The sequence below is a fragment of the Heteronotia binoei genome, chromosome 14, assembly GCF_032191835.1.
Source record: "Heteronotia binoei isolate CCM8104 ecotype False Entrance Well chromosome 14, APGP_CSIRO_Hbin_v1, whole genome shotgun sequence".
Classification (NCBI taxonomy): domain Eukaryota; kingdom Metazoa; phylum Chordata; class Lepidosauria; order Squamata; family Gekkonidae; genus Heteronotia; species Heteronotia binoei.
Genome location: NC_083236.1, coordinates 38,875,649 through 38,902,753, shown reverse-complemented (window position 1 = coordinate 38,902,753; position 27,105 = coordinate 38,875,649). Strand labels below are relative to the sequence as shown.

The following is a 27,105-nucleotide window of genomic DNA, read 5'->3' as shown; positions in this document are numbered from 1 at the left end:
GAAGGGTATTATTAAAGGTTTTCATCTACAATGAAGAGAACTGCAGTCCACGTCTGCCATCTGTATCTACCCTTTCCATTTCCTTTGAGGAGGAAAGCCAACTCAACTCTATACTTATGACATTTTTACCCTGCCCCTCCCTGCCTCCAAAGGACAGCATACATGGTCATCCTGTCCTTTCCATCCCATAATAATTCTGTGAGGCAGACTGGGTTGAGAGGAAGTGACTGGCCAAATCTCGCCCACTGCGTTTCACAGTGCGTGAGGATCTGAAGCAGGTCATTGCCCAAAGTACATCCAGCCCTCTAACCACTATACCACACTGACTTTCACCAAACTCAATGAATCTTTGGAATGAATGAAGAAAGAAAGAACTTTCCCAATTCGGCAGTCCTGTAATTAGAGTTTGGCAGATTTAGAAGCTGTCCTCTGGCAGATGATAATATATATTCCTTATAGATATATAAAGAAAGGAGAGAAATTAATCAGCTGACCACTGACAGACAAATATATCTTCATGGCATACCAAAGGCTTCACAAAATTGGCAGAGGGAAAAAATCCCAAGAAAATATGATAAAGTGAGGAATAACATGGTTTAGATGTAGCAGCACTGGGCTAGACTTTGGTTAAAGGACCAATTCTGCCATGAAGCAAAACTGGTGGATTTGATTCAGACACTTTCAACCTAATCTACTTCATAGGTCTATTGTGAGGACATGGTGAGGAAAAGCATATATTCCACCCTGAGTTCCTTGCAGGAAGGGTAGAATAAAACTGCAGTAGATATCTTTCTGTACTACAAAATGAAATAAGGTACACTGATGTCTAAGGTATCTAAAGTTGAACAAAAAGGTGCCAAAGACACTCCTCCTCTGGAGAGCCATCTAGGTTAGGCTTGGCCCTGCAAAGTGGTTAGTTTTATCATGCAGTTCATCTACTTCCTTGATGTCTAAAAGTATAAACGTCACAACATCTGCAATGGGGGCTGACATTAAATGTCCTCAAACACTTCGGATGTATTAACAAGGGAATCAAAGAACCATGGAATTTCAGAAGGTGATGGAAAGTGAAAGTTGCAATCAAATGTCCTTCCTACCTTGCAACTTAGATTGTGATTTGATGGGTTTTTTAATACAGAAGTTGTGACTTTTACCCATGTTTGAATCTCTTAGGATTTTTATTTTGGTTGCAGCTGCTTGTTGAGCTATCTGAGCATATTCTATGTGCCACAAAATTTTCAAATTTATGGATATCAATGCATTACTACAAAGGTCCACAGCAACATCTAGGCATGGGCTTACTACATTATGGCCACCTGTTAATTGTAAGCCAACAACAGCAAAAAAGACTGTAACAACTAGGATCCTTACTTAGGGATCCCTAGAAGAAGCTGAATATCAAAACTTAGACTGTTCCATTTTCCAGTTTTGTTTTGTTTTATATTCTTAACATGTCTATTCTGACCTTGATCCAAGGAGTTCAGGATGGTAGTCATGATTCCCCTCTCTATCCTCACAGTAACACTATGGGTTATATTATTTTCTTTTGCAGTCTACCTTTCTCACTGGGACACTAATGGTGCATTCACAGTACACTAGATTACATGTAGTTTTACATCCGAATTTTTGCTATTCTTACACAGTAAAAATCCAGATGTAAAACGCATTATTTAGTGTAGTGTGAACACACCAAAGGTGGTTCACATGTACAATAGAGCTCTTCAGTCAGTTGGTAAAAGCTGACTATAAGCTATGTTAACAATGGTAAAATTTGAATCAAATAGCAATGATTCCTAACAAAACAAAGCTATTCAATCAATCAGCGAGTTGATTATAAAACGTAATACCATTCAAGTCTAATAGCAACAATTCTTAGTTTTTAAAAAAAGTCAAAGGAAAAAACACATTATCCCTCACAGAAGCCATTTTCTGAGCTGTGCCATTACATCACAGCTCACGTTCTCTACAATACTGCCCTCTAGAACACTTCTGTTTTGCGCCTTTTGCAAAACGACAGAAGTGTGGGGACTTTAATAGCCTCAGGCAGGCCATTCCTTAACATGAGAGCCACCAAAGAGAATGTGTGTGAACTGGCAGATTTTAGCTGTTTGCATGGGGAAAACCTTCAGAAGGCTTTGCTGTGATTAGCAGAGCTGTCAAAATAGAACATAACAGGAGAAGCATTCCTGCAGGTACATGGGTTCAATGCTATTAAGGGGTTGAACCTCAAATTGAGTTCAGTGCCTGATCAGTAACTAAAGGGAGTATCTGCAGAGTGGGAGTGATATGCATATTCTGCCTGGCAATCAACAGCTACCAAGCCACAGCATTCTGCACCAACTTGAGTTTCTAAGTTGTCATTAAGAGCAGACCCATGTGGCGTGTACAATACAGTAGTCTAGCTTCTAGTGTCAAGATAACCACAACATGAATCTATGCAGGCAGATCAGGTGATTCAAAGAGAGGGGGGCCATCTTCTAACCTAAGTGGAGTTGGTGGAAAGTCTTTTTTCCAACTGTATCAGCTTGCTTCACCCATCAATAAATCTGGATCCAGAATCACCCCAAGACTCTTAACTGAGACAGTGGGGGAGAATTGGACTAAATAAAGGAGCCCCATGTTCTTCAAAAAGAGCTGGGTGGGGGATGCCCATCCACAGCCACAACCCCCCTCCACTGATCAGCTGACCTGCAGGGGGGAGGATGGCATGAAAAATTAGGAATGTCAGCAGCATTACTCCCTGTAGGGACACTCTGGTATTTGACCAAAACTCTATAGTAAAGCCTCCCCACCACCACCACCAGTAAGTCCCTCCCTACCCTTCTTGTTAGTTGCTAGGGGGGACTGGCACCTTCAGAGCCTTGGCCTTCCCACACAATATTACCTCTGTCTTGTCAAGATTAAGTTTCAGCTTGTTTACCCTTAGCCATTCAACAACATAGTCAGGCACTGGTTCAGAGACTCTACAGTGTCACCAGGTGATTTGAATAAAGAAATAAAGAACCGAGTGTCATCAGCATAATGGTGGTACCCTACTCCAAAACCCTTCCGAGGGCTGTACATAGAAATTAAATAGCATGTGGGATAAGACTGATACAGATTCCACACTGTAAAAGATTGCCCCTAATAGCAATTTTGTGAGTTCTGCCCATTAAAAAATCTGTTAAAACTAGTCCAAAACACATCTCTTAATCCCTACTTCTGTCTCCAGCAATCTCAACAGAACAGCATGGTTCACTGTGTCAAAAGCTGATGATAAGTTGAGTAAGATCAGCAGAGTCATAGCCTGATCTATATTTAGATGGAGATCATCTACTAGGGCCACCAGCACCATCTTCATTCCATAGCCCAGCCTGGAACCCGAATGAAAGTGGTCTAGGCCCAATGATTTGTACAGGAAGACCAGGAACTGCTTTGCAACTGCTTTTTCTATCCTTTTGCCCCAGCCCCTCATCATTCAGTAAGCTTGGTGGTTGAACCTAGGTCTCCCCATTCTGACTCTCTAACCACATTATTTTATTTATTGTACCCTGACTCCATCCTACCTTATTCCAAAGAAATTGGGATGACATACATCAGTCTCTCCCCCTGCATCTTATCCTGACAACAACTCCGTGAGGTTGGTTAGGCTAAGAGAATGTGACTGGTCCATTGTCAGCCAGTGAGCTTTATGGCAAGGGGGGGGGGGCGCTTTGTACCTGCATCTCCTGGATCCTAGTCCAATACTCTAGCCAGCGTACCAGGCTGGCTTTCACAATATGGGTTCTACTTTCATTAGTATTCTTTCTTCCAGAAAGCTACAGAAGGTTTCAGTGTGAGCATCTCTTGACCGGACATTTAAGATCTACACACCCAACTTCAAAATGTACTCGGTGTTTCCAATAACAGCAAGGGAATACGATGATAGCAACTTGTGTGGCTTTTTCCCTGATTACAATAAATGCTATGTTTCAGAAGCTGCCAACCACAATTAGAAGGCAAAGGCAAACAATCCCAAAGAAAGCCAAGGGAAATGTAATAGAAGGCTTTTCTGTCTACAAGAAGCTAAGCCCATTGGTCCAAAAATAACGCTTGGCAGAAGATTAATCGCATGCAAATAGATTATTTGGCAAGTGAGATTACTTTAAATTAGTGTTCAGACAGTGACATGGCTCAAGGCATTGAAATCGCTGAAGCTGTCACATGATATGTTACCCCAATTAAACCTTATCTCTGCCTTCTTGTGGTTCTGCTACAATTTCCTTTTGGATTTTATATCCTATATTCCTTTTCCCCTTTAGCTTTTGCACAAAATTAGACTGCACTGGTTAAATATTGCTAAACACATAAAATGCATCACAGACTCTGTATTTCATTAAATAAAGGCTGTTCATACCGTAGGTTGGATTCAAACAAAGGAACTGGATCCTTATGGGTGGAGTGCTTTTGAGAACAGAAGAATCACTTGTCTGAGCAGCAGGGATGCCTTCCAAGACAGGAAAAGATTCTCTGGATCCAACCCTATGTTTTGAATCCAACCATTTATGAATGACCTGATGTATTTTAGTTATTAAAATATTTATACCCCATGATTCTTAGAGTTCCCCTTTGCTACTTCCAGGTTGTACCTGGAAGTGGTGACATCACACCCACCACCATGTCCCTGGTGTCCTTTGAGGAAGCAAGGTTGTCAGATTCCAGATGGGTTCTAGCAATCTCCTGCTTTTACAACTGATCTCCAGCTGGCAGAGATCAGCTCCCCTGGAGAAAAAATGGCTGCTTTGAAGGGTGGACTCTATAGCAGGGGTGGCCAATGGTAGCTCTCCAGATTTTTTTTTGCCTACAACTCCCATCAGCCCCAGCCAGTATGGCCAATGGTTGGGGATGATGGGAGTTGTAGGCTAAAAACATCTGGAGAGCTACTGTTGGCCATCCCTGCTCTATAGCATGTACCACGTTGAGGGCCCTCTCCTCCCCAAACCCCACCTTCTCCTGGATCCACCTTCAAAGTCTCCAGGTATTTTGCAACACAGACCTAACAACCCAGTGGGGAAGAGTGGTTCAAAACAGAGTTTAATAAGTAAATAACTCTATCCCTGACCTCCCCATGGCCCCCTTTCCACAAGATGGGAACTACTATACAGAAGAAATGAATTCTTTTCGGCTGGTCACTGATGGGCAGTTTAAGTCACCCCAGGGATGGTAAGTGAGTGCTCCCCAAAAGCACATCTATATGCACACATCTGCCTGTCCCCATCCTGCCCCCAAACCATCCCCAACTTACTGGGAGTTGGCTTCAAAAGGCACCATTTTCATAGTAGTGCCTTTTTGCTGGGGGACCTCCGAGACACCTCCCCAGCCATCTGGACAGCTGGGAAGCACCTGGAAAGCACCCAGGGAGCCACGGATGGGGTGTGTAAGTACTCTGGATGCTCTGCAGGGTGCCCATGGCCTGTCCCTCTTCCACAGGCCATCAGGATGCTCCTTTGCCAGGCAGCTCACTTCTGGGTCACCATGACACTGCCCAGAGCTGCCCATCTGTAAGCAGCCATAGATTCTGAGAAGGTCATCTTAAACTGGGGGATAACTAGAAGGTTGCATCTTTTAGCCCTTTTGCCATTTATTCTTTGTCTGCTCCTCCTGCTTGCACGAGTTCCTCCCCCAGATGTAGCCTTCTTGTGCTGCTGACAGCCACAATAACACCTAGTAGGAAGGCCCATTCAAAGGAGAGAAAGAAGCAGCCAAGCATTCTCTCCATTATGCCTCAATTCCATCCCAAAAAATGCTCTGCATTGAATTCTATCATTTCCATGAATGTCTGCATCCTGTAAGCTGCTCTGGGAGTCAATTTTTTGGCTGAAAAGTGGGATAAAAATGTACCAAGCAGAGTATCCAGAAAGAAATAGGTTGGTTCCAGAAACCTGTAGGTGCCAAATGCATGCAAAGACTTTGGTAGAAAAAAAATTGATGGGTGGGGGCTGTAGACAGTAACACTTACTAGGCTGGGCATGGATTCATGTTGCAGATCTTTGTCTCTGTTAAGGGCTTTGTCCTTGGGCCACAGAAAGAGGAATTAACTCGGGTGCGGTGATCTTGTAAACAGACAGCTTTTGCTATTAAGTGCCCTGAGGAGATAAAAATAAATGGCAACAGCAATTCAAAATGAGATCCAGCACAGTTCTGAAAAAAAACATCAGATACAGGGATTTCCAGTCTGAAAACTGAATGAGTGCAGGGGCTCTCATGTCCTTTTCTATGCAACTCTGCCGCATTCTCCTTTATGAGATGATTAATGCTCAACATACAGCACAGGGAACCCCATGTTTCTATGGAACGCTTCCTCTTATAAAAAAGGACAAGGTTCACCTACAAATACTACTTGTGACTGAAAGTTTCACAGCTCCTGAATTTTGGCTTTATAATAACTTTGCTGCATAAAAAGGTAAAGGTAGTCCCCTGTGCAAGCACCAGTCATTTTCGACATTGCTTTCACATTTTCACAGCAGATGTATTACGGGGTGGTTTGCCATTGCCTTCCCCAGTCATCTACACTTCCCCCGCAGCAAGCTGGGTACTCATTTTACCAACCTCGGAAGGATGGAAGGCTGAGTCAACCTGGAGCTGGCTACCTGAACCAGCTTCCGCTGGGATTGAACTCAGGTCGTGAGCAGAGGGCTCCGACTGCAGTACTGCAGCTTTACTACTCTGCACCACGGGGTTCTACTTTGCTGCATAAGTGTTATCATTTATGCTGGCAGAAAAGGTGTAACAATATCACAACATGTTGTAGTGAACATACCAGTTTAGGAAATATGGCTGCCAGCTCAGGGTTGGGAAATTCCTGGAGATGTGGGGGTGAAGTCTGGGAATGGTGGGGTTTGGGAGGGAGGGAGGAAGAGAATCCAAGCACTAAACCACTACACAAAATTTGCTCTCTCAGCAGGGTATAATGCCATAGAGTCCACCCTTTAAAGCAGACATATTCTTCAGGGGAACGATCTCTTGTTTTCTGGAGATCAGTTGTAATTCTGGGACAGAGGGCATTCATAGTAGCCCTTTTTCTGTTCACTGATTGCACCTTGCAAGTTCTCTTCCACTGTCTGTATTAGCCCCACCCACCCACCCCCAACACACAATTTTTGCTTAAGAGAATGATTCATTAGGTAGTTATGACCAACACTGTGGGTTGGATCCTATCAGATTTTCTGCTGGCCAAACTGGTAGAAGCATACTTTGACCACCAAAATAGCTATGCTCTAGACCGTGGGACCCACTTGGACCAAAGCCATATGAGACAGGGAGTGGGGTGAGCTTAAATAGGAAACTTGGTAAGATTCAATCCCATATTTTACCATCAGTTTTCCTATCTACAAAATTGGTTTTCAACCAGAAGCAAATAGTGACATAGGATATAAAACTGCATGACACTGTAAATTAAAAGTACTATACAAGTCACCAGAAAAGCCTTTGGGGGTTTGGTTTGTCACAATAAATTTAGGTCCTTTTTCAGAGTTCTTAGAAGAAACTCTGAAATACCTTCCCAACAGTTCAACATTTTTTAAAAAAAATAAAAAAAATGCATTGTTGGAATTACAGAAATGTTACTGGGAAACAATGTTTCATGGATGTTTGATGTATTCTTGCAATTCTTGCAGTTTTCAGTAGGTTACTCACCCCCACCACATGAAGCTGAGCAATCTGACTGTACCGTCACCCACAAGTAGCTATGTCCTTTGGTGAATATCTTGTTCTCGTTGACCATCTTTGAGAATGTGTACTGCCAAGCAATGCCTGGATTTTTGCCTTGCAACAAGATCTAGATTTGAGGAAGAGGTAGGGAACAGATTATGAGCAAGAGAGAAAACAAGTATCACAGAATTACATCAATCCATGATCTGATGTATTTGTGCTGTGATGTACTCATGAAGATCTCCAACTTGTTCAGGAGAGTTCAGGCCACCCATTCACCCTTTTGTATGTTTCGTGTTTTCCTTTCCATTGAAGTGAGTGGGAAACATCCATAAAAGAACTCCTTTATGCATCAACAGAGTGCCCCAGATTGTCAGAATTGCAATCATAAACAGAATTACACTATTCTAACTGTAATGATGGGGAAGGCAATGGCAAACCACCCCATAAAAAGTCTGTTGTGAAGACGTCATAATGCGATATCACCCCAGAGTCAGAAACTACTTGTACTTGTGCAGGGGACTACCTGTAGTTTAACTGTAATGAAGTAAGTGAGCTCTGCTTAGGACTGAACCATAAATTGCCTGAAAATAAACTCTGGCACATGTGTCATACCATAAAAAACTGAAGTATACAAAAAACACAAGGAACATATTTCATTATTTCAGGGCTTTTTTTGTAGCACGAACTCCTTTGCATATTGGGCCACACACCCCAATCCTCCAAGAGTTTACAGTAGGCCCTGTACTAAGAATCCTGTAAGCTCTTGGAGGATTGGCTACATCAGGGTTGCATGCAAAGGAGTTCCTGCTACAAAAAAAAGTGCCCTGCATTATTTATTCCTCTGCAAATGCTCCTTTTAATAATTGCTCCCACTGCTTCTTTTTTCAGATGAAACCAAACTGCAAAAGACATTGTGCTAAAGAATGCAACACAAGTAACTGCTGATTACAGTACATTGTAACTTAACATTACATTACAACCGTTGAGTTGTAATGAACTCTCTGGAGAGCCAGAGAAATGAAGAATGGAGCCCAAAAAACCAGGAAGGATTGCCGCAGGGAAGAGGTTTGGCATCGGCCAGGTGTATGGCAGAAGACTTCTTCCAAAGTCGTGTCTGGTGTTGCAGTCACCTCTTTGAAAGGTTCATTTCACTGAGCCCAGTAGCAGCTTGCTACCAGCATTACGGTGGACTGGAGATCTCCTGGAATTACAACTAATCTCCAGACTGCAAAAATCAACCCCCCTGGAGGAAACAGGAGCATTGGAGCATGGACTTTTATGGTATACCATGGAGTCTAGGGGAAACAGAAGTCCTAAAGTGGTAATAGAAGTCCCTCCCTCCCCAGGCATCACTGCCCCTAAATCTTCAGGAATTTCATAAGCCAGAGTTGGCAACCTTAGTAATGCACATTTACCACTATACACATGATCCCCACTCATACGTACACCACCATCAAAATATATTCTTCAAAGACAAACAGGGGAAGGACAATAATGGAGAATTGCCAGCAATCTGCTTACATTTTTAATTTACCAATAAGAGCCTATTAACATTCTTAAGGGTGGACAAGGGGATTCTAGCTATTCATAAAATGTACCTATTGTGGCCTGGAGGGAGAGGGGCCAATGAGCCATGACAAGGAAATGTTTTTGAAAGAAATTTACATTCACTTCTGTGCAAGAATGCTAAACATATGAAAGATCGGCAGAGCTTGCTGTGTACTTCTGTACATTAAAAATGGGGGCGGGGAGAGAGAAAGAAAACAGGACTGAAAGATGTATTTTCCAGACTTCACTCTTATTTCAGACCATGAATTCTGGTAGTGATCCAAACCGGAAGTAAACGACCTAGTCCAATAATGCACACACACATACTTACCTATATCTACCAAGCAAATTAACAGCTTGGCTCTCTGCTTTATAACAAGACCCGAGTTTAGAAAAAAATTAGAATCAGACAAACGTAAAACAATGTATGAGATTTTATGGAGACCTGGGGTGTGATCAGCCTCTCCAGCACCCACTCACAAAGAAACTAAATGTATGTATGTTGAGGATGTCTGTGGACTAGACATACATGTAGAAAAATGAAATAATAGCTGATGAAAGAGTAGGTTGATTTAGCATTTTATTGCCATCCCTGTTTGTGGAACACACTGAGCAACATTTGGTTCACTGTATAAGAATTTTATCAACTATGCAACAATACTTCCTCTAAGCTGTGGAGCTAGGGTTGCCAAGTCCAATTCAAGAAATATCTGGGGACTTTGGGGGTGGAGCCAGGAGACTTTGGGGGTGGAGCCAGGAGACATTAGGGGTGGAGCCAAGATCAAGGCTGTGGCAAGCATAATTGAATTCCAAAGGGAGTTCTTGCCATCACATTTAAAGGGACGGCACACCTTTTCAATTCCTTCCTTCCTTCCATAGGAAACAATGAAGGATAGGGGCACCTTCTTTTGGGGCTCATAGAATTGGACTCCTTAGTCCAATATTTTTGAAACTTGGGGGGTATTTTGGGGAGAGGCACTAGATGCTATACTGAAAATTTGGTGTCTCTACCCCAAAAATAGCTCCCCCAGAGCCCAAGATACCCGCAGATCAATTTTCCATGATTTTCTATGGGAATAAATCTCCATAGGGAATAACAGAGTTCCCAGCAGACATTTCCCTCCCCTCCCCCCGCTTTCTGACAACCCTGAAGTGGGGGGGAGGGCCTCCAAACCGAGGGATCCCCTGCCCCCACCTGGGGATTGGCAACCCTAGGGTTTGGCCTAATATGCAAAAGAGTTCCTGCTACAAAAAAGCCCTATTTGTACTTGAAATTGTTTTAGCAATTATGACTGCTATTTAAAAAAAAAATCACAGAACGTTGCTAATAAAGCAGAATCTGGCCATAATACCAAGTTGTCAAATGCATCATTTCTGCTTCATACCCATGGGATACAGAAGACTCTAGAGGTGTTGGTACTTGGTCAAAATATCACAATACTTCAAAATACACCCATCCTTTCCAGGCTCTACTGTTGCTATTGCTCTTCTTCTAAGGAAAAAGCAGAGAGAGCCTTTCCTGCCCCTAGAAGCACAAAAGGATTTCCCCTCAACACAGCACATACTTTTAAAAAGAGAGTATAATTGTTTAAAACAATTACAAGTCAGGCTAGAGTTTCCAGGTCCTTCCCAGTCATCAGCAGGGATTGGCAGGGGGCAAGGTTGCCAGCTTCAAATTGAAGATGAAGAAACAAATTGGTGCAGAGGGAAATAGAATCTTTAATAATTATACAGCCTCTACACATCTCATGTGTAGCTTCATCAGGGGAATAACTGTTCAATTATTAAAGATTCTATTTCCCTCTATACCAATTTGTTTCTTCTTTGTTTTGCCTTGGTGCAGACCCCTTTTTGCCAGCTCCAAATTGGAAAATCCTGAAGATTTGAGGGTGGAGTATGGGGAGGACAGGGACCTCCACGGGGTTCGATGCCATAAAGTCCACCATCAAAAGCATCTGTTTTTTCTAGGGAAAACGATTTTTTGATAGTCTGGAGAACAGTCGTAGTTCCCTAAAATCACCCCTAAATGCAGGCTATTTTTTTTTAAAAAAGAATGTGCTTAGAGGCTGTTTTTACTTCATTTTTACAAACAGTATTTTCATGGCACAACCCCACACTCACGTGTCCAGCTCAAAGATCTCCCTGGCTCATTCCTTGGCATGACCTCTCCCCCTGGCACGCACGAGGCGGCCCCGGGTCCCCCTTGCAGGCAGGCAGCCATCCAGAGCCGGCGCTGACCTTCTCCAAGGTCCTCTCCATGGCCGGAGGCTCCTCAGGCTGAGGCGGCAGCTACCCAGGGCTGCCCTCCAGTCTCCTCCTCAGGCCGCTTCCGCCTTCGCCCCGGCCGGCTCCACGTTGGAAGCGCTGACGACTGTGCCAGGCAGCTGAAGGGGGAGGAGCTTCAGGCGCTCACCAAGGAGACTGGAGAGGCGGCGCGGCCTTCCCGGCTTCCGTATGGAGCGCGGCTTGGCGCTCTGACGCAAAGGAACTTAACAGAATGCCAAATGTGGGGGGTTGGTGTGACGAAGTCTCCATCCAGGGGCACCTTTAAGACCAACGGAGTTTTTAGAGGTGATGAGCTCGCTCAGGAAAAAAAATCAAATTCGCAGGACTCGGAGGACTCGCTCGCGGCGGCGGCGGCAGTGCGCGGCGGCGGCCCCCGCTTCCATTTTTATGCACAGCGGGGGGAGAGGGTTCAAATCCGGGGGCCCCCCGCTAGGGCGGGAGGGTTGGCAAGCCTATGTGGAGCTCTGTGAGCAAAAATTCTACTTCGTGAGCTACTAGCATTAAAGTTGTGAGCTGCTGCATACATTAGCTTGTTCTGGGGCCATCCTTTCTGAGCAGGACTGGCCCTAGACTGTCTTGCACACTATCTATCTATCTATCTATCTATCTATCTATCTATCTATCTATCTATCTATCTATCTAATTTACTTTAAATTTATATGCTGCCCACTCCACATACGGACTCTGGGCGGTTCACAGTGATAATGCAACAGTAACAATACCTTATAATTATAAAATCAAAACACATATAAACAATTTATAATTTAAACTTTAAAATGGTGCTATAAAATTCCTACATAGGTGGTCCAGCTTCATTTTAGTTCAGTTTAGTTAGGCAAAGCTAACTTCTGGTGCTCCTTCCCCCCCTGCACTGATGATGTTACCAAGTCACATGGGGGCTTCCAATTCAGTGCCCCGAGAAGGCTGGCACCCTAGGCAATTGCCTAGTTTGCTTAGTGACAGGTCGGGCCTTGTTCCTGAGCTAAGACAAAAATGTGTGAACCTGAGACTACAAAACTGTGAGCTAACTCACACTAACTCATTTTAGAGGGAACATTGCCATACACCATGAAGATCAATCAGAAAGAATTTACATCCTATTTCAGTCCTACTTCTGGGGGATTGGGCCAGAAAACTGCAGGAATATCTGTCATGTGAAATCCCTGGTGTGGCTGTGCTTTATCCTCACCCACTAGATTTGCTAATCTGAGATTACAACAAATCTCCAGGCATCAGAGATCAGTTCACCTAGAAAAAAATTCTGATTTGAAAGATGGATTCTATGGCATTATATCCCATTGAAATCCCTCCTCTCTCCAAACTCTGCCCTCCTCAGTTTCCACCTTCAAAATCTCTGGGTATTTTCCAACCTGGAGCTGACAACCTTAGCAGCCACATCAGCGATGGAGAAACCTCAAAATCCCATTCCTATGTGGAAGCCACCATTATGGGTGACCAAGAGCTGCCAAAACTTAGCCACCCTAACAGCAAAAGATTACTAACATCAAGACATTATAATCCTGCATGACTAAGCAACTAGGCAGGATGCTGCTACACTCAGAAGCGGTGCAGTGTGATCCTGCACTGAGTTACTACAAGGTTACTACAAGGCTTAGACTGGAAAAAGTCAGCATATGTTTGCACTGTTATCAATCTTTACATGTGTGCCAGAAGCACGACGTCAACACATACGGCGCTTTCACACATATTAAATAACATACTTCCAATCCACTTTCAATGTACTTTACAACTGGATTTTTAAATGACAAAATCCACTTACAAACAGTAACTGAAGTGTATTTTGCACTAGCCGGGATGGGACAATTCATTAAACTGGATATATAAATAAATAGAGTTCCCCCCAATACTAGAGAATCCCTCCCCCCACAATGTGCCTGGTGGGATAATGTCACTTCTGTGTAATGTCATCATGCAGAGCATGTTGTGGCACACCAGTGCCCTTTGCGCATGGGGCTCCCACAATGGCCCTCTAGCTTTCTTCTGTGTTCTCATTCCTCCTTCTCCATTTACTAGTCCTCTTTCATAGCTTCCCATGGCTCAGCCAACACAGCCAGATACCCTGCTCCATTCTAGAAGATCAAGCATCGCATCACTGCAAAAATTAGGTGCCAGACCTTAGTTTCATTTGCATCCAAAATACATTCCATTAAGAAACTATTATCAAAGTAACAAGAACTCTCAGAAGAAAATTTGGTCTCTTCCTGTAAGCATGTCTTTTTTTTAAAAAAAAATGTTATCCTTAGCAATCAAATAGCTATGGTCAGTGTACACTGCCATATTATTAAAACTACAAATTTGGAAAAGACCTCCAGTGCTTCAGTCTACTTAACTGGACATATTCCAGAGCCTTCCCAGCCAACTGGCGTTTGCTCCCAAATTTACAGCTGGCAAACAAGCTCTTAAACATTTCCAGGTCCTTCCACAGAACTGTTTAACGTCTACCTTTAACACACCAACCACCTGGCTTCAGACACAACACTCAGCAGCTTTGACCGCAGGGCGCACAGTTATAAAATTTACAACTTCTTACATTCACAAACCACAGGTTCTATGGCTAAGATCTTCCAGATCAAGTCTGAAGAATAAGACATTTGCTCAAAGCTTCAAAAAGCTGGAACAATGGGCACACTGAACCCTCTTAAGGAAACGGCCGTTTTCTTTTTTTGCTAATTTGGATTTCAGACTTAAAACAATAAATATTCTTAACCAGCTGTACATATCTCTCTCTTTGTTTCAGCTTTCCCCCCTTCACATTCCTTGGCCTTTACTAGTATATTAAATGGATAGGAACATTTGTGGGTTAGTGTAGTAATTTCTTTTAAATGTATGTCAACACCTTCTTTGAATTCTCTTGGGGATTTTTGGCTGCAATCTGGTCATGACAGCTCAACTAAATTAATTACCCCAAATAATTAAATACATTCTAGTAATGGCTTAAGATAGCAAATATGAAATAGAGTTGCCACCCTCCTGGTGGCACCTGGAGAACTCCTGCTATTACAATTGATTTCCAGGCAACCAAGATCAGTTCCCTGGGAGCAAATGGATGATTTGGAGGATGGACTCTATGGTATTATGCCCTGCTGAGGTCCCTTCCTTCCCCAAATCTCAGCCTGATCAAGGTCCTCCAAGTATCTCCCAACCCAGGGTTGGCAACCCAAAAACGCATATAATGCATTCAATATCATGTAACCTGTAATATTGTATTATAACACATAATGTCGCATGCAGTACATACACTATATGTATGCAGTATCATACAATATAATCAAGTTGGCATGGCCAGCATGGTACAGTAGTTAGAATGTTGGCCTAAGACTTGGAAAACCCAGGTTTGAATCCCCATGTTTCCATGGATGCTCACTGTATGATGTTAGGCTGGTAACTTGCTCAGCATAATCCAGGGCTTTTTTTCTGGGGGAATGTAGTGGTATGTAATTCTGGAACCTCTTTGTGGAAACAAAATTCCCCCCCAAATATTTTAAAGTTCAATAGGGAAACCCGTGTGTTTCTCCTTCGTTTCCCTCTTGAGAGTTCCAGCACTTCTTTAAATACTGTAAATCATTTAAGTTCTGTTAAGGATGCCAGCCTTCAGGTGGGACCTGGGGATCCCCTGAATTATAGCTTATCTCCAGACAACATATATATCAGTTTCCCTGGAGAAAGTGGATGCTTTGGAGGGGGAACCCAACAGCATTGCTCTCCACTGAGGTCCCTGTTCTCCCCAGGCTCCTTCCCCAAATCTCCAGGATTTTCCTAACCAGGATCTGGCAATCCTATGTCTCCATCCCATGGTGGTAGCCAGGGGGAACCTGGCAATCCTACCCCTATTGGGACATAAAGTGAAATATAAGTAAATAAATAATAAATATGGATATTTACTTATATCCCCCCATCACTGTCAGGTTGCCAGGTTTTACCTGGCTGCCAAAAGGGGGACTGTCCTCGCACACATGGTGAGATCATGTCACCTGGAAGTGACATAATTGAACTGGGCACATTGTGCAAGGACACACTAGCATTTTGGTTAAAAACTCTATGGTGCCATAGAGGTTTTGTTTTTGTTTTTTACCCAAATGCTAGAACATACCCACATGATGTGCCTGGTGTGGTCATGCCACTTTCGGATGACATCATTCTGCTGGGCACATTGGGCACCAATGAAGCTCTTCAGGGGTGGGGCTCCCCCCACTGGCCAATCCTGTGCCAGTGGGTTGGAGACCCTGAAATTGGGGGAACCCTTGCCCCCAGCAGGAGGCTGGGAATCCTACATCACTGGATTACATGTCAGTGAGAAGCAAGGAGCCAAAGTTACTGAAGAAGACAGCAGAGGCAGGACCAAGCCACAGGATTTGATCCTGATAAAGAACAGCAGTATTAAGCATGGGATTTCCAGAGGTATTTATACTATTCCAGGAATGGTTATTGAATTCTAAGGATAGAGCAAGTCAGACTATACCTCATAGATCAGAGTTTTATAAGTTGAAAGTGATAACAAGGCACAGATAGCAGATGTTTCCTGGCCTCAAATCCTCTTCATAGTTACAGCAAAAGTGATTAACCAAGGGTTCAGAAGGGCCAGTGGGCACAGAAGCCAAGGCCTTTCCCTTGTGTTGTTTCCTAGGTCTGATACTCAGAGTTTTAACACCTATGAATGTAGCACCTTCCTTTCACTATTAGCCATGGACAGATTGAATATGTCTAATCCCCCTTTAAAGTCATCTCAGCAGCCATCATTAAACCCACTGGCAGTGAATTCCACGATTTAATTACTGGTCAAAAAATACAAATTCCTCTTGTCCATCTTCAATCTCTTGCCTGTCAATTTCATTGGGTTCCCCCAAGTTCTAGTATTATAGGAAAGAGAGGGAAAAGTTCTCTCTCCACTCCATGCATAATTTAATATACTATTTTATTGTTCTCCCTTAGTCATCTTTTGATTCTAAACTGAAAATCCCCAGACTCTGTGTAAGAATACTGCATCCCCATAGACAAGTGTGTGCCTTTTCCACCTGACCTTTGCCTACCCTTCCATTGGGTTCCTAGCTGGAAAGGAAAGACCCTTGTGACTGGTATCACTTATGTAACTGGTTTTCACACAAACACCAGTTCTACAAACAGTACCAGGACAAAGTGGCTCCCAGAGGACCATAGATTCTCTCCAAAATTAGAACCTACACCTACAAAGTAGTTCACCAGAATCAGCAACAGAAGATGAAAGACCACAAGGCCAGATCCTGCCAGGCTCTGCTTTTTCAGGTTGCCTGGGTGTTTTGACAGAATTGTCCTAAATGCAGTTCTGGGAAACTCACTAGGTGATATGGGCTTTGGTCTCAGGCTGAGCAGAGAACATTTCCAGGACAGAATGCCAAGAAGTGAAGCTTCTTTTTAAGAGATGCATCTGAAGCTATTGCGCTCACACAGGACTAAATTCCCTGAGATGCCTGATTATCTCCTGAGAGCACACTAAGAGCAACAGTTGGCCTGGTCCTTATTAAGGATCTGTGAGGCCTGCCTCATTTCTCCTCACCAGATCCCAAGGCCAGCAAAGGGCCTGAAGAGAGCTACAAAGAACAAGTCAAAATGTGCCCATGATACCATGCCAAAGCAGTCACATTATTTGTTTTATTGTAAATGTTTTAAGAGTCTCAAGATGACTTTCAAATATCTCAATTTATTTATTTATTGCACTTATATCCTGCCCTCCCCAGACGGGCTCAGGCCGGCTAACAACAGTCACAATTCGATGACAGATTCACATTATAACAATAAAACATTATTAAAACACTAAAATATTAAAACAGTTTAAATACAGTTCAGATGGCGTTCTGTCTGTTTTGGATTAAATTTTGATGATATTGTGAGGTAGATAGTACACACCCCCATAGATGTTAAAAGCACCTCCGTCTACTTATTAAAAGCCTGCCTGAACAGAGATGTCTTAGAGGCCCTGCGGAATTGTGATAAATCCCACAGGGCCCTAGTCTCCTCAGGGATGGCATTCCAGAGGGCAGGCACAGCCACAGAAAAGGCTCTTGCCCTTGTGGTGGTCAAACAGGCATCCTTTAGCTCAAGGATCTTTAACCGATTTAACGAGCTTGATCGTAGTGCTCTCTGGGGCTCATGTGAGGAAAGGCGGTCCCGAAGGTAGACAGGTCCCCAAGCCATATAGGGCTTTAAAGGTCATAACCAGCACTTTGTACCGGGCTCGGAACACTATAGGCAACCAGTGCAGTGTCTCCAGTGCAGGTTGAATGTGCACCCATAAAGGCAGCTCCAATACCAACCTGGCCGCAGCATTCGGCACCAGTTGCAGCTCCAAGTCAAGGGCATAAAATCATAACTCCATTTTCCCCCTATATAAATTTTCAGTGCTATTTATTCACCAATATATCATCTTGGTATTATTATTGTTATACATATAAATTTGTACATACAGCTGTATAAATTAAGTACAAAACCTGTACCTCACACATATGTAATACAAATCAATCTACAAATCCCACATCCAAAAGTCAAGCAAGTGAATCCATTGACACAAAGAAAGAAAAGCCCAGCCTTCCTCACCTCTATCCAAGACAGGGGGTTTACATGTGTTTTATTTTCGCAGAAGTTACTGTAAATCCAATCTTCAAAATGACATGAAATGCCAAGAGTTCACACACCCTCACCAGAGATGATGATAATTAAAGGGATCTCCTAAAAGTTCTGTCTATGATCTCATTTCTGGTTTGTATTTGCCATTCTATGTATTCCTAGCACTTTCTTTAGGAAATGTCATACGCTGAATTCGCTGGTTGAAAGGATACAGCTCGTCTAATCTTTTTCACTTAAGCGGAACTCTTTTATCCCTTACGCTGAGTTTACATCTGTATCTCATAAGTGTGGCTTTGCTCTGTCCAACACATACTCTCTTTAGGGGAAATCAGGGCTAATTTATCATGTAGTAGCTAATAATAAAAGTGAGGCTTTCAAACTGCACCCTGGCTCTCACCCAGTGGCTGCTAAATTATCAGTAAAGTCCTTCCACCTGGTTTCCTTCCTCCATTTTCCCCATTGACAAAGAGCAGTGGAAATGATTTATCGGTTTTAATTAGACAACTTTTCCTCCTTTGAAGATCCATTCAGAATGGCCCGTTCCTTTTCTTTTTTCTTCTAGTGAATGATCAGGATTTGGTTAAGTGCCCCATCCATCTGTTGCACTGGAGATAAACTCATCTAAATTTCATGGATGAAGGGAAAGTTGTATTTCTTTATCTTAACATTAGACAGTTTTGCTGAATGTTCCATTAATTCTGTGCCAAGTTGTAATCCTAAAAACCTTTCCAACTGCTTTGTGCACATGGTAGCAACATTTCAAATACGACTTAGGTGATTTTGTTACTTCTTATAATTTATGATTTCCAGAGGACCTATATCAACTTGGCAGTGTGCATAAAACAAAAGTCCTCCAAAAATTCATCTCTGGCTTGCACTGCAATTCAAGCTGATGCACCTCCTTTATTGGGACCTTGAAAGCTTCAACAACAGTGAATGACAAGAATCGCTATGGACTATGGGAAATGTAGTTTTTTTCTGGCACTCTGGGAGTCAGGTACTCAGAACTCAGGCACCTTAAGTAAAAAAAACCACAAGCCTACATTCTTCAGGTATTTGGAACAGTAACACTGAACAGACTTGAGGGTTTGCTAGGATGGGTGGTGGTTGCATTGGGGACAGAGTTCGAATTCAGAACTGAGTTAGGAAAAAAAACCCAGCCATTTTTAGTTGCTTTTAAAATCCATTTGCTGAACCAAATTTCAAATCAAGCCATGAAAAGTAGGGACACCACTAGGAATAACATTTACAGTTATTGCATTTTTATCTACTTAATAGTCTTTCAAATTTCTTTTTTTTTTTTGCTTTGATAATATAATGACTGTTGCCTTTGAACTGAGCTGTTATTTCTTTTCCAAAGATTCTGCAAGACTCAAATTGCATCAGAGAAGTAGATGTGCCAAAACTCTTGGTTTTTGCATTCCCAAAGGTGACATACAGATTCCATTTACTGTTTTGTTGCTGGAGAACGTGTTGTAACCCCAATCCTAGCAGCAAAGCAAAGCCATTTGTTCTTTAATAATCAAATGAGGTGCCATTCTACTGTACATTCGCTTACCATGAAATATTTTCAGCAGGGAATTGTACATGAAAAAAAATCACACTAGAATGCAAAATCCACATAGATTTGATAAGGAGCATGAGGCAGGGAGGAGGCACAGATCACAAATGTTCACAAATGTATTTTGTTTACATACTATGGCACCCCACTGTTTGCCACTAAATGAATGAGTCTAGGGCTGCCAGGTCATCACTGCCAACCCTCAAAAGCCTATGCTTGGCACAGCCTTAGGAAAAAAGTGTTACCTGTGCCATTATGTCACTTCTGGGAGAAAACTCTGAAGTGATGCACAGCCTATGACAAATCTCTAAGAGTTCCACAGATCTCTATGGCAAAACCATAGATATTTGTGGAATTTGAAGTTTTTTTCCCTTCAAAACAATAGCGTTTGCCCAAAAAACAGCGTCACCATGCAATGTCCCTGGGGGTGGGGGTGGGATTCCCCTGCTGACCAGCTGGTCAGCAGCAGATCAAAGCCTCCAAAGTGAGGAAATTCCCGCTGGGACCTGGGAGATGGGAACCCTAAAGTGCAGTGATGTCTTTCTGGATTTTCACCCAGAAATTATGTCACAGTGTCTGTGGCTGCTCCCCTATATTTCTCCTGCCATCAAATCAGAGGCCTGATGAGTGTATCTTTAGGGATTGCCTGTCAGTGGCAGGCAACTCACCACCCAAATTAGTCCAAGGATCTTTGGATTCTCCTTTTCATCCTCCCCCTCTTCCTCTGAAACAACACAAGCAAAGCCCTGCTGGATCAGACCAATGGGCCATCTACAGTTCATGCTCCCCACAGTGACAAACCAGATGCCCCAAACATCTCACCAACCTGGGCACAGAGGCCAAAGCCTGCCTCTATCGCCTTCCAGCAAGTATTTCATTCTCGTGGCCCTTTCTTACATGCCCAGGGAAATGCTGATCGCCTCTTTGAGGTCAGGCAGCAATTTTTCTCTATTTTCTTTCATTAAAAGAAAAAAAATTAAAAGCTGTGTATGTTGTGGCAATAGATTGTTGCAACACTACAGTGATATAGCAATAATACACTTTTTTAAGAAGACTGCAAATCTCTGGTGGAGGAAAATGGTGGAGGAAAAATGGCAGCCATGGAGGGCTGAGACAAGAAAAGTGTGGGGAAAACTTCTGTGTGGATGCTCTGTTGCCACTGGGTATGCCCTCTGCATTTGCTCCAGTCACTAGGCTTCCCAAATCCCCCACCTGGGTGGGGGACCCCCGATCTGGAGCCTCCTCCCCCCGCTCCCCAAAAATTTGGAAAGTGGGGGGGAATGGCGGCCCTTTCCACCTGCCCAAGACAAGACAGGTTGGCTGCTGCCGAGGTCTCGCGCCAGTGCCCGGCGGGGTGGGCTGGAGCTGGGCGCTTCTTCTTTGACACAAGGCTCCTGATAGCCCTGCGGCTGCGCAGCTTCCCTTCCCGTCTCAGCCCGGCTGGCTGGGGGCTCTTCCGCGCCCTGGTGGTGGAGCGCCGGCTGTCCCCGGAGGGAGGGAGGGAAGCGCGCCCATGGGCCTCTTCTGTGGCAGCCCTTTGCTTTCACAGGCACTGTGCAGCCACAGACAGAGAGCAGTGGGCGGGTCTTTGCCTGCTGCCGCTTGCCAGGCCGTGTTCTCCCCGCCCCGCCCGCCCTCCAGGCCAGTGGCAGGCCCAGCCAGGTGGGCGTCTGGCCAGGGCGGCGGGGCAAAGGAAGGCTGCCTTCCTGCGGGCCTCTCCAGGAGCCAAGCTGCCCTCTCGCTTGGAAGCCGCCTGGCCTCACCAGCCCCTGCAGCCAGGCGCCTACCTGGCACCCCCCTGGCCATTCTGGGCATGCAGTCGGTCTGCGGGGGCGCGGGGAGAGAGGCCAGCCACCGCTGCCTTCCCTGCCTGCGGCTGCTACCCAAACCCCCTAAAGTTTCCGGCCCCGGCTGGGGTGGCAGGTGAGGAGCAGCGGCACCGGGCAGGCTGCGCGATCCTTCTGACGTCACCGGCTCCATCCCTTGCAATCAGAGCAGCTGTGCCAAGAAAAAAAAGCGGTGCTGCCGCCCGTGGAGCAAGGGGCTGCGCACCACTCCGGAGCTTGGAAAGGACATTTTAAAAGGTATGCTGTCCCTTTAAATGTGATGGCCGGTACTCCCTTGGAGTTCAATCATGCTTGTCACACCCTTGTTCCTGGCTCCACCCCAATGTCTCCTGGCTCCACCCCCAAAGTCTCCTGGCTCCACCCCCAAAGTCCCCAGATATTTCTTGAATTGGACTTGGCAACCCTAGCAGTCACAGAAACTACATGGAGAATTGTCTCTGTGTGGCAGCAGCCAGTGTAAGCAATGATGAAGCCACAATCAGTTCTTCCTTATCCAATAGTTTGTTTGTTTGTTTAAAAAAAAACCCTCTCAATTTTTTGAACAAGTTCTATAAATTGAAACCAGATGACCTCAAATTACCTATGCCGGAATCTCAACAAAACGTTTTAGTGTTAAGCACTTAACTGGATTAGAAGCTAAAAAAAAAAATCAACATGCCTCCACTTACGATGACACAGTTACATTACTCAAACCATATGCTAAAAGCCGGTATGAAGTCAGGATGCCAGATGATCTTTGGACTATCATATATCTTCCCTATTGTTGGTCTTTTTTTCTCCCCTCCAGCCAAAACCTGCCTCTTTTTTGGAGGGCTGGGTTCAAAATCCTCTTGAGATATGATGTGTTTGTGTTGTATCAGTTTTCACCGGCTTCTGTAAACTCCCAATCGAGAAGCTATAAATAATGCATGCATTTTTTGTGGCTTCAAGAATTATTGACAGCTACAAGGAAGGAGCTCTCCAGGAGCTCAGGCAGAGAAGGATCTCAGGATCTGCAAGCCCCATTGAGTTTTGGGTTCATCCTAGAATGTTGCCCTGATGTGATGATCCGGGCTGGCCCTGCCACTAGGCAAACTAGGCAATAGCCTAGGGTGCTAGCCTTCTGCAGGGTGACAAATTGGGCACCCCATGTGACTCAGTGATGTTGGGCTTTTTCACACAGTCTATGTATTCCGGTATGGAAGCTGGTCAGTTACTGAACAGTAACGGGTTTCTGCTGGCATTTCAGACAGACCCGATTCAGTAACTGGCTGCTACCGGAATACTCTCACCTTTTCACACACTCCCGCGGCTGTCCCGGTAGTGAGGCATGCCTCAGTCGTTACAAACAAAGAACAGCTTCTTCCACTTTTCAACTCCTCCTTCCGGGTTGAAATCGCTATGGGGTGCTGTGTGAAATGTCCAGTATCTAACCCGGGAGCAGTTTTCATGCCCTTTTTCACCCGCCGGCGCGCGCGATCTCTGGCTTTTTTTGGGGGGGGGGGAACGTCGGGCTAAGATCGCTATAGTGCTATAGTGACGTATCACAACAGCATCACCATAGGGATGCCTGGGCTCCATTAAGATGCCAGATATCGCCACTGCTGAAACCTGGTAACTTATCTCAATAGAGCCTAGCCATCTCTATGGTGTTGCTGTTGTGATACATCGCTATAGCGCTATAGCGATCTTAGCCCAACGTTCCAAAAAAAATTAATAAGCTGGAGATCGCGAGCCGGCAGGCAAAAACGGCTGGCGCTGGTGGAAGCGAGATAAGAGCGGAACAGTGTGAAATGGCTCGCTTCAATCACAGAACCCTACCGGGAAAAAAAACATGTGTCTGAAAACTCCCATCCCTGTCTCGGATTACTGCAAGCGGCACAATACCGACTCCCTTCCAGTTTCCACTGGTAAGTGTGAAAAGGGCCGTTATCAGTGCAGGGGGGGGAGGGTGCCAGAAGTTAGCCTTGTCTAGGGTGCCAGACAGTCTAGGGCCAGCCCTGGTGATGATGTCACTTCTGGTTTCATGCCAGAAGTGATGTCGCCCACTAGAGCAGCATTGAACAGCTTGTCCCCTTCCTCTCTATGTTTTTCTTTTTTTGGTACAACATAGAAACTACACACCATTTTGCCTTTGACCCTTGTTCTTCTCTATCCTCTTTCCACTGCATACTTTGATTTTTTGGGGAAAAAAAAGATTTAGAAAAGGGAAAAAGTACTATTGAAAGAAATTGGCCTTCTTTTTGATCCCTAAAAGTATCTTTGCTAAATGTATGTCAACTTGGATGTGAACTTTCTTCACCATGTTATTCTTAAACAAAAATGTCCAAACGGATACTGACATTCTCTTTAATTTCCATCAGTAGTTTTGGCCCCAGGATCTTATCAACATTGCCCACTGTGTGGAGAGTTTCCTTAACAGCCCTGAATTCTCAAAAGATCACCCAGTACTGATGATAAGCACCCAGTTTGCACCCAGTACACAACCCCAACTAAAAACCTGAATTAATGCTTTCTGTGCATCCCCAGGCAGGTGCTTGGCATCCTAAGAAGCAGAACTGGGAAAGATCTTTGCCTCTGGCCGTCACTGCCAGCTGGAGCTGATATTAGACTAGATAGACTTGATATAATGCCGTTTCCTACACTTACATAATCCCAGTAATGTAGCCTGCTATGTTATGACAAACTACATTTTCAGGATCTAGAGAAGAGGAGATTGGATCTATCCCCTGCCCATCACTACTCAAAGAAATCTCAGAGTGGCTTACAATCCCCTTTCCCTTCCCCTCCCCATAACAGCCACTCTGTGAGGTAGGTGGAACTGAAAGAGCTCTGACAGAAACTGCTCTTGAGAGGAACAGCTCTGTGAGAACTTGTGACTGACTCAAGGTCACACCAGCAGATGCATGTGGAGGAGTGGGGAATCAAACTTGGTTCTCCCAGATAAGAGTCCATGCACTTAACCACCAAACCAACCTCCAAGTGGAGCCTGGAGATCTCCCCAGAATTACAGCTGTTTTCCAGATGACAGATCAGTTCCCCCAGAGAAAAAATTAGTTTCAAGAACACCTTAGAGACCATCAAGGTTTTTACTTTACTTTATTCGATTTTAGGGTATAAGCATTCAAGAATCAAAGCTCCCTTCATCAGATACCTGGAGAAATGGCTGCTTTGGAGGATGGCTCTATAGCATTATACCCTGCTGAGATCCCTGCCTTCCCCAAACCCTGCCCTCGCCCAGGCTCCACTCCAGATCTCCATGACATTCCCAACCCAGAGATGGAAGCTCTATAACTCTGTAACTTCATAATTTTCAAGAAGATACTGGAAAGGAAGAGAGACAGATCAAGGTAGCAGCTGATGACATACGGAAAAGAGAAATAACTTCTGTATTATTGTCTATAGCAAAAACTGTTAGCTAAGAAATGGAAAGACAATTTTATGGCATCAATTCAAAATGGAAAGTAACAATTTGGGATTATTTTATACTAAGCAAATTAGCATATGCTACTCTTAATGTGTCATCTCAAACATGGAAAAAAATGATAGAACAATCGCATCCAGTAATAATTTTTTTGTCTCAAGAAGAAATAATTCCAAATAACACTATATGAAAGTTTGGTATATTTTAAAAATGTGTTTATGTACATGCTCTAGTTCTGTCTGGAAATGTATTATACAATAGTTAGGTTGACATAAATGTTATTACGCAATACTGTAAGGTGGATATAATTTAAATAAAGTTCGCTTGATTAAAAAAAAGTAGCAGCTGATCAGGCTTATAAGGTCTGGTGGACCAGTGTTAAAGTTTTGGGGGCATTTCACACCCACACCCATGCACATAAAGCCACTTTTTGCATGCTGAAAAATGCCTGCTGTCAAACATTCATTGCAGATTTCACAGGAAGAAGAGCAGTGTTGTATGGCGGTTAGAGTGCCGGATGAAGATCTGGGAGATTCAGGTTCAAATTCCTGCTCAGCCACAAAGCTCAATGGGTGACCCTGTAGCAGTCATTATTTTTTATCAGGGAATTAAGGATATGTTGGTGCACGCAAGCACCACTGGAACTAATGACCTACAGTATTTGCAGCTGTATTCCAGGGCAATTTTGAGACCCAACAGACCTCAACAGTGCCTTTGTGAACTGAGCATGAACCCTAAAAACACTCCCTAAATCCTTTGCAACATGCAGGAATTCCATTACATCATGATAAACTTCTTAGGCAAGAAAACCAATACAGAAACAGTTCTTTGAAGACAACAGGTTTCAAAACCACCAATGTAAGCAAAAGCCTTCCCCCTCAATTTACTCATGCATAAACCTCCCTGAAGTTCCTCATACAAAATTGCCAGCATAAATGTTTCTTTAGTCTGCTCCCCCTGCCCTCAATATCCAGCCTAAAGTAGGGTTGCCAGCCTCCAGGTGATGGCTGGAGATCTCCTGGGATTACCACTGATCTCCAGGATACAGAGATCACTTCACTCGGAGAAAACAGCTGGAAGATGAACTCTATGGCATTATACCCCACTGAAGTCCCTCCCCTCTCCAAATTCCACCCTCCTCAGGCTCCACCCCCCCCCCCCCAAATCTCCAGGTGAAGTTCGCAAACCCTAAACCTGAATGCTCCTGGACAGTATGAAAGTCAAATGTAAGCTATGATATACCCAAAAGGAGGCCAAGGAAACTAGATGATCAGGCTGTGAGTGGATCCTTACTTGTGAGCAGGCCAGCAGTACCAGTTGACCAGGGAAGGAGTCTGAGAGTAGCAGGGCAAGGGAACCAGCTGAGTGGGGAAGGAGCTGAATAGTAGACCCAACCCCAAAGACAGGATTTCTGATGTGGAAGGTGCGGCTGCTCCTGCCTCCCCTCTTGTATTTTAAGCATCCCTCCCTCCCTTCACTGCTGCATCCTCCAGAGGGGCCACAGAGGTGAAAGCTGAAGATGGGGGCTGCCCCCTCTCTCCCAGACAATTTAAATTGCACTGGAGGGTGTTCAGGAGCAGCTGCTGCCCCTCCCGTGCTATTGAAAGGCCTGCCGATCAGGTGATTGGTGGGGTCTTTAAATCACACAGGAGGTCTGCAGCTGCTCACACTGCCCCTCCCACGCTATTTGAATTGTGGGGAAGGGAGGTAGTAGGAGGAGGCTGGAAAAGTGGGAAGGGAAGGTTGTGGGGTCAGGAGAGTGCCCAGGAACAGCTGCTGCCCTTCCTATGCTATTGAAAGGCCTGCAATCAGCTGATCAGCGGGGTCTTTAAATTGCATGGGAGGCCAGCCGCAGCACTCGTGGCAGCAGAACTACGGCAACAGCAGTACTGAATGGCCAGGAGCCTCAAGTCAGGGAGCCCTGGCTGGAAGTCGGGGTAGGGGCCACCCCTGTGGCTATGGGCCTGAGCAGACCCTTATTAGCAGACGAAGGGAATTGCCTGACATGTAAGAAAGAGCATAGCAAGGCTGCCACTTTCTCTATGAATTCCCTGCCCACTAGAAGTTGAAGCTGGGTCTCCCCAGGCCTTGGTCAGTACAATAACCATGCTGGCTCTCTGTCATTTTTATTTATTTCATTTATATCCACCCTTTTTTTTCTTCAATGGGGA

The 27,105-nt window shown here is 44.3% G+C and overlaps 1 protein-coding gene across 2 annotated transcripts in view; it reads right to left on the bottom strand.

Annotated features, from left to right (window-relative positions):
* ADAMTS18 (ADAM metallopeptidase with thrombospondin type 1 motif 18) overlaps positions 1-27,105 on the bottom strand; it is a 151,564-nt gene that overhangs the window by 19,974 nt on the left and 104,485 nt on the right. For both annotated transcript variants that reach the window (XM_060254040.1, XM_060254041.1), the window contains 2 exons: positions 7,654-7,795; positions 5,978-6,104 (listed from right to left, as the gene is read on the bottom strand). In XM_060254040.1, coding sequence (XP_060110023.1) covers positions 5,978-6,104; positions 7,654-7,795 — 269 coding nt within the window. The remainder of the gene's footprint in view (positions 1-5,977; positions 6,105-7,653; positions 7,796-27,105) is intronic.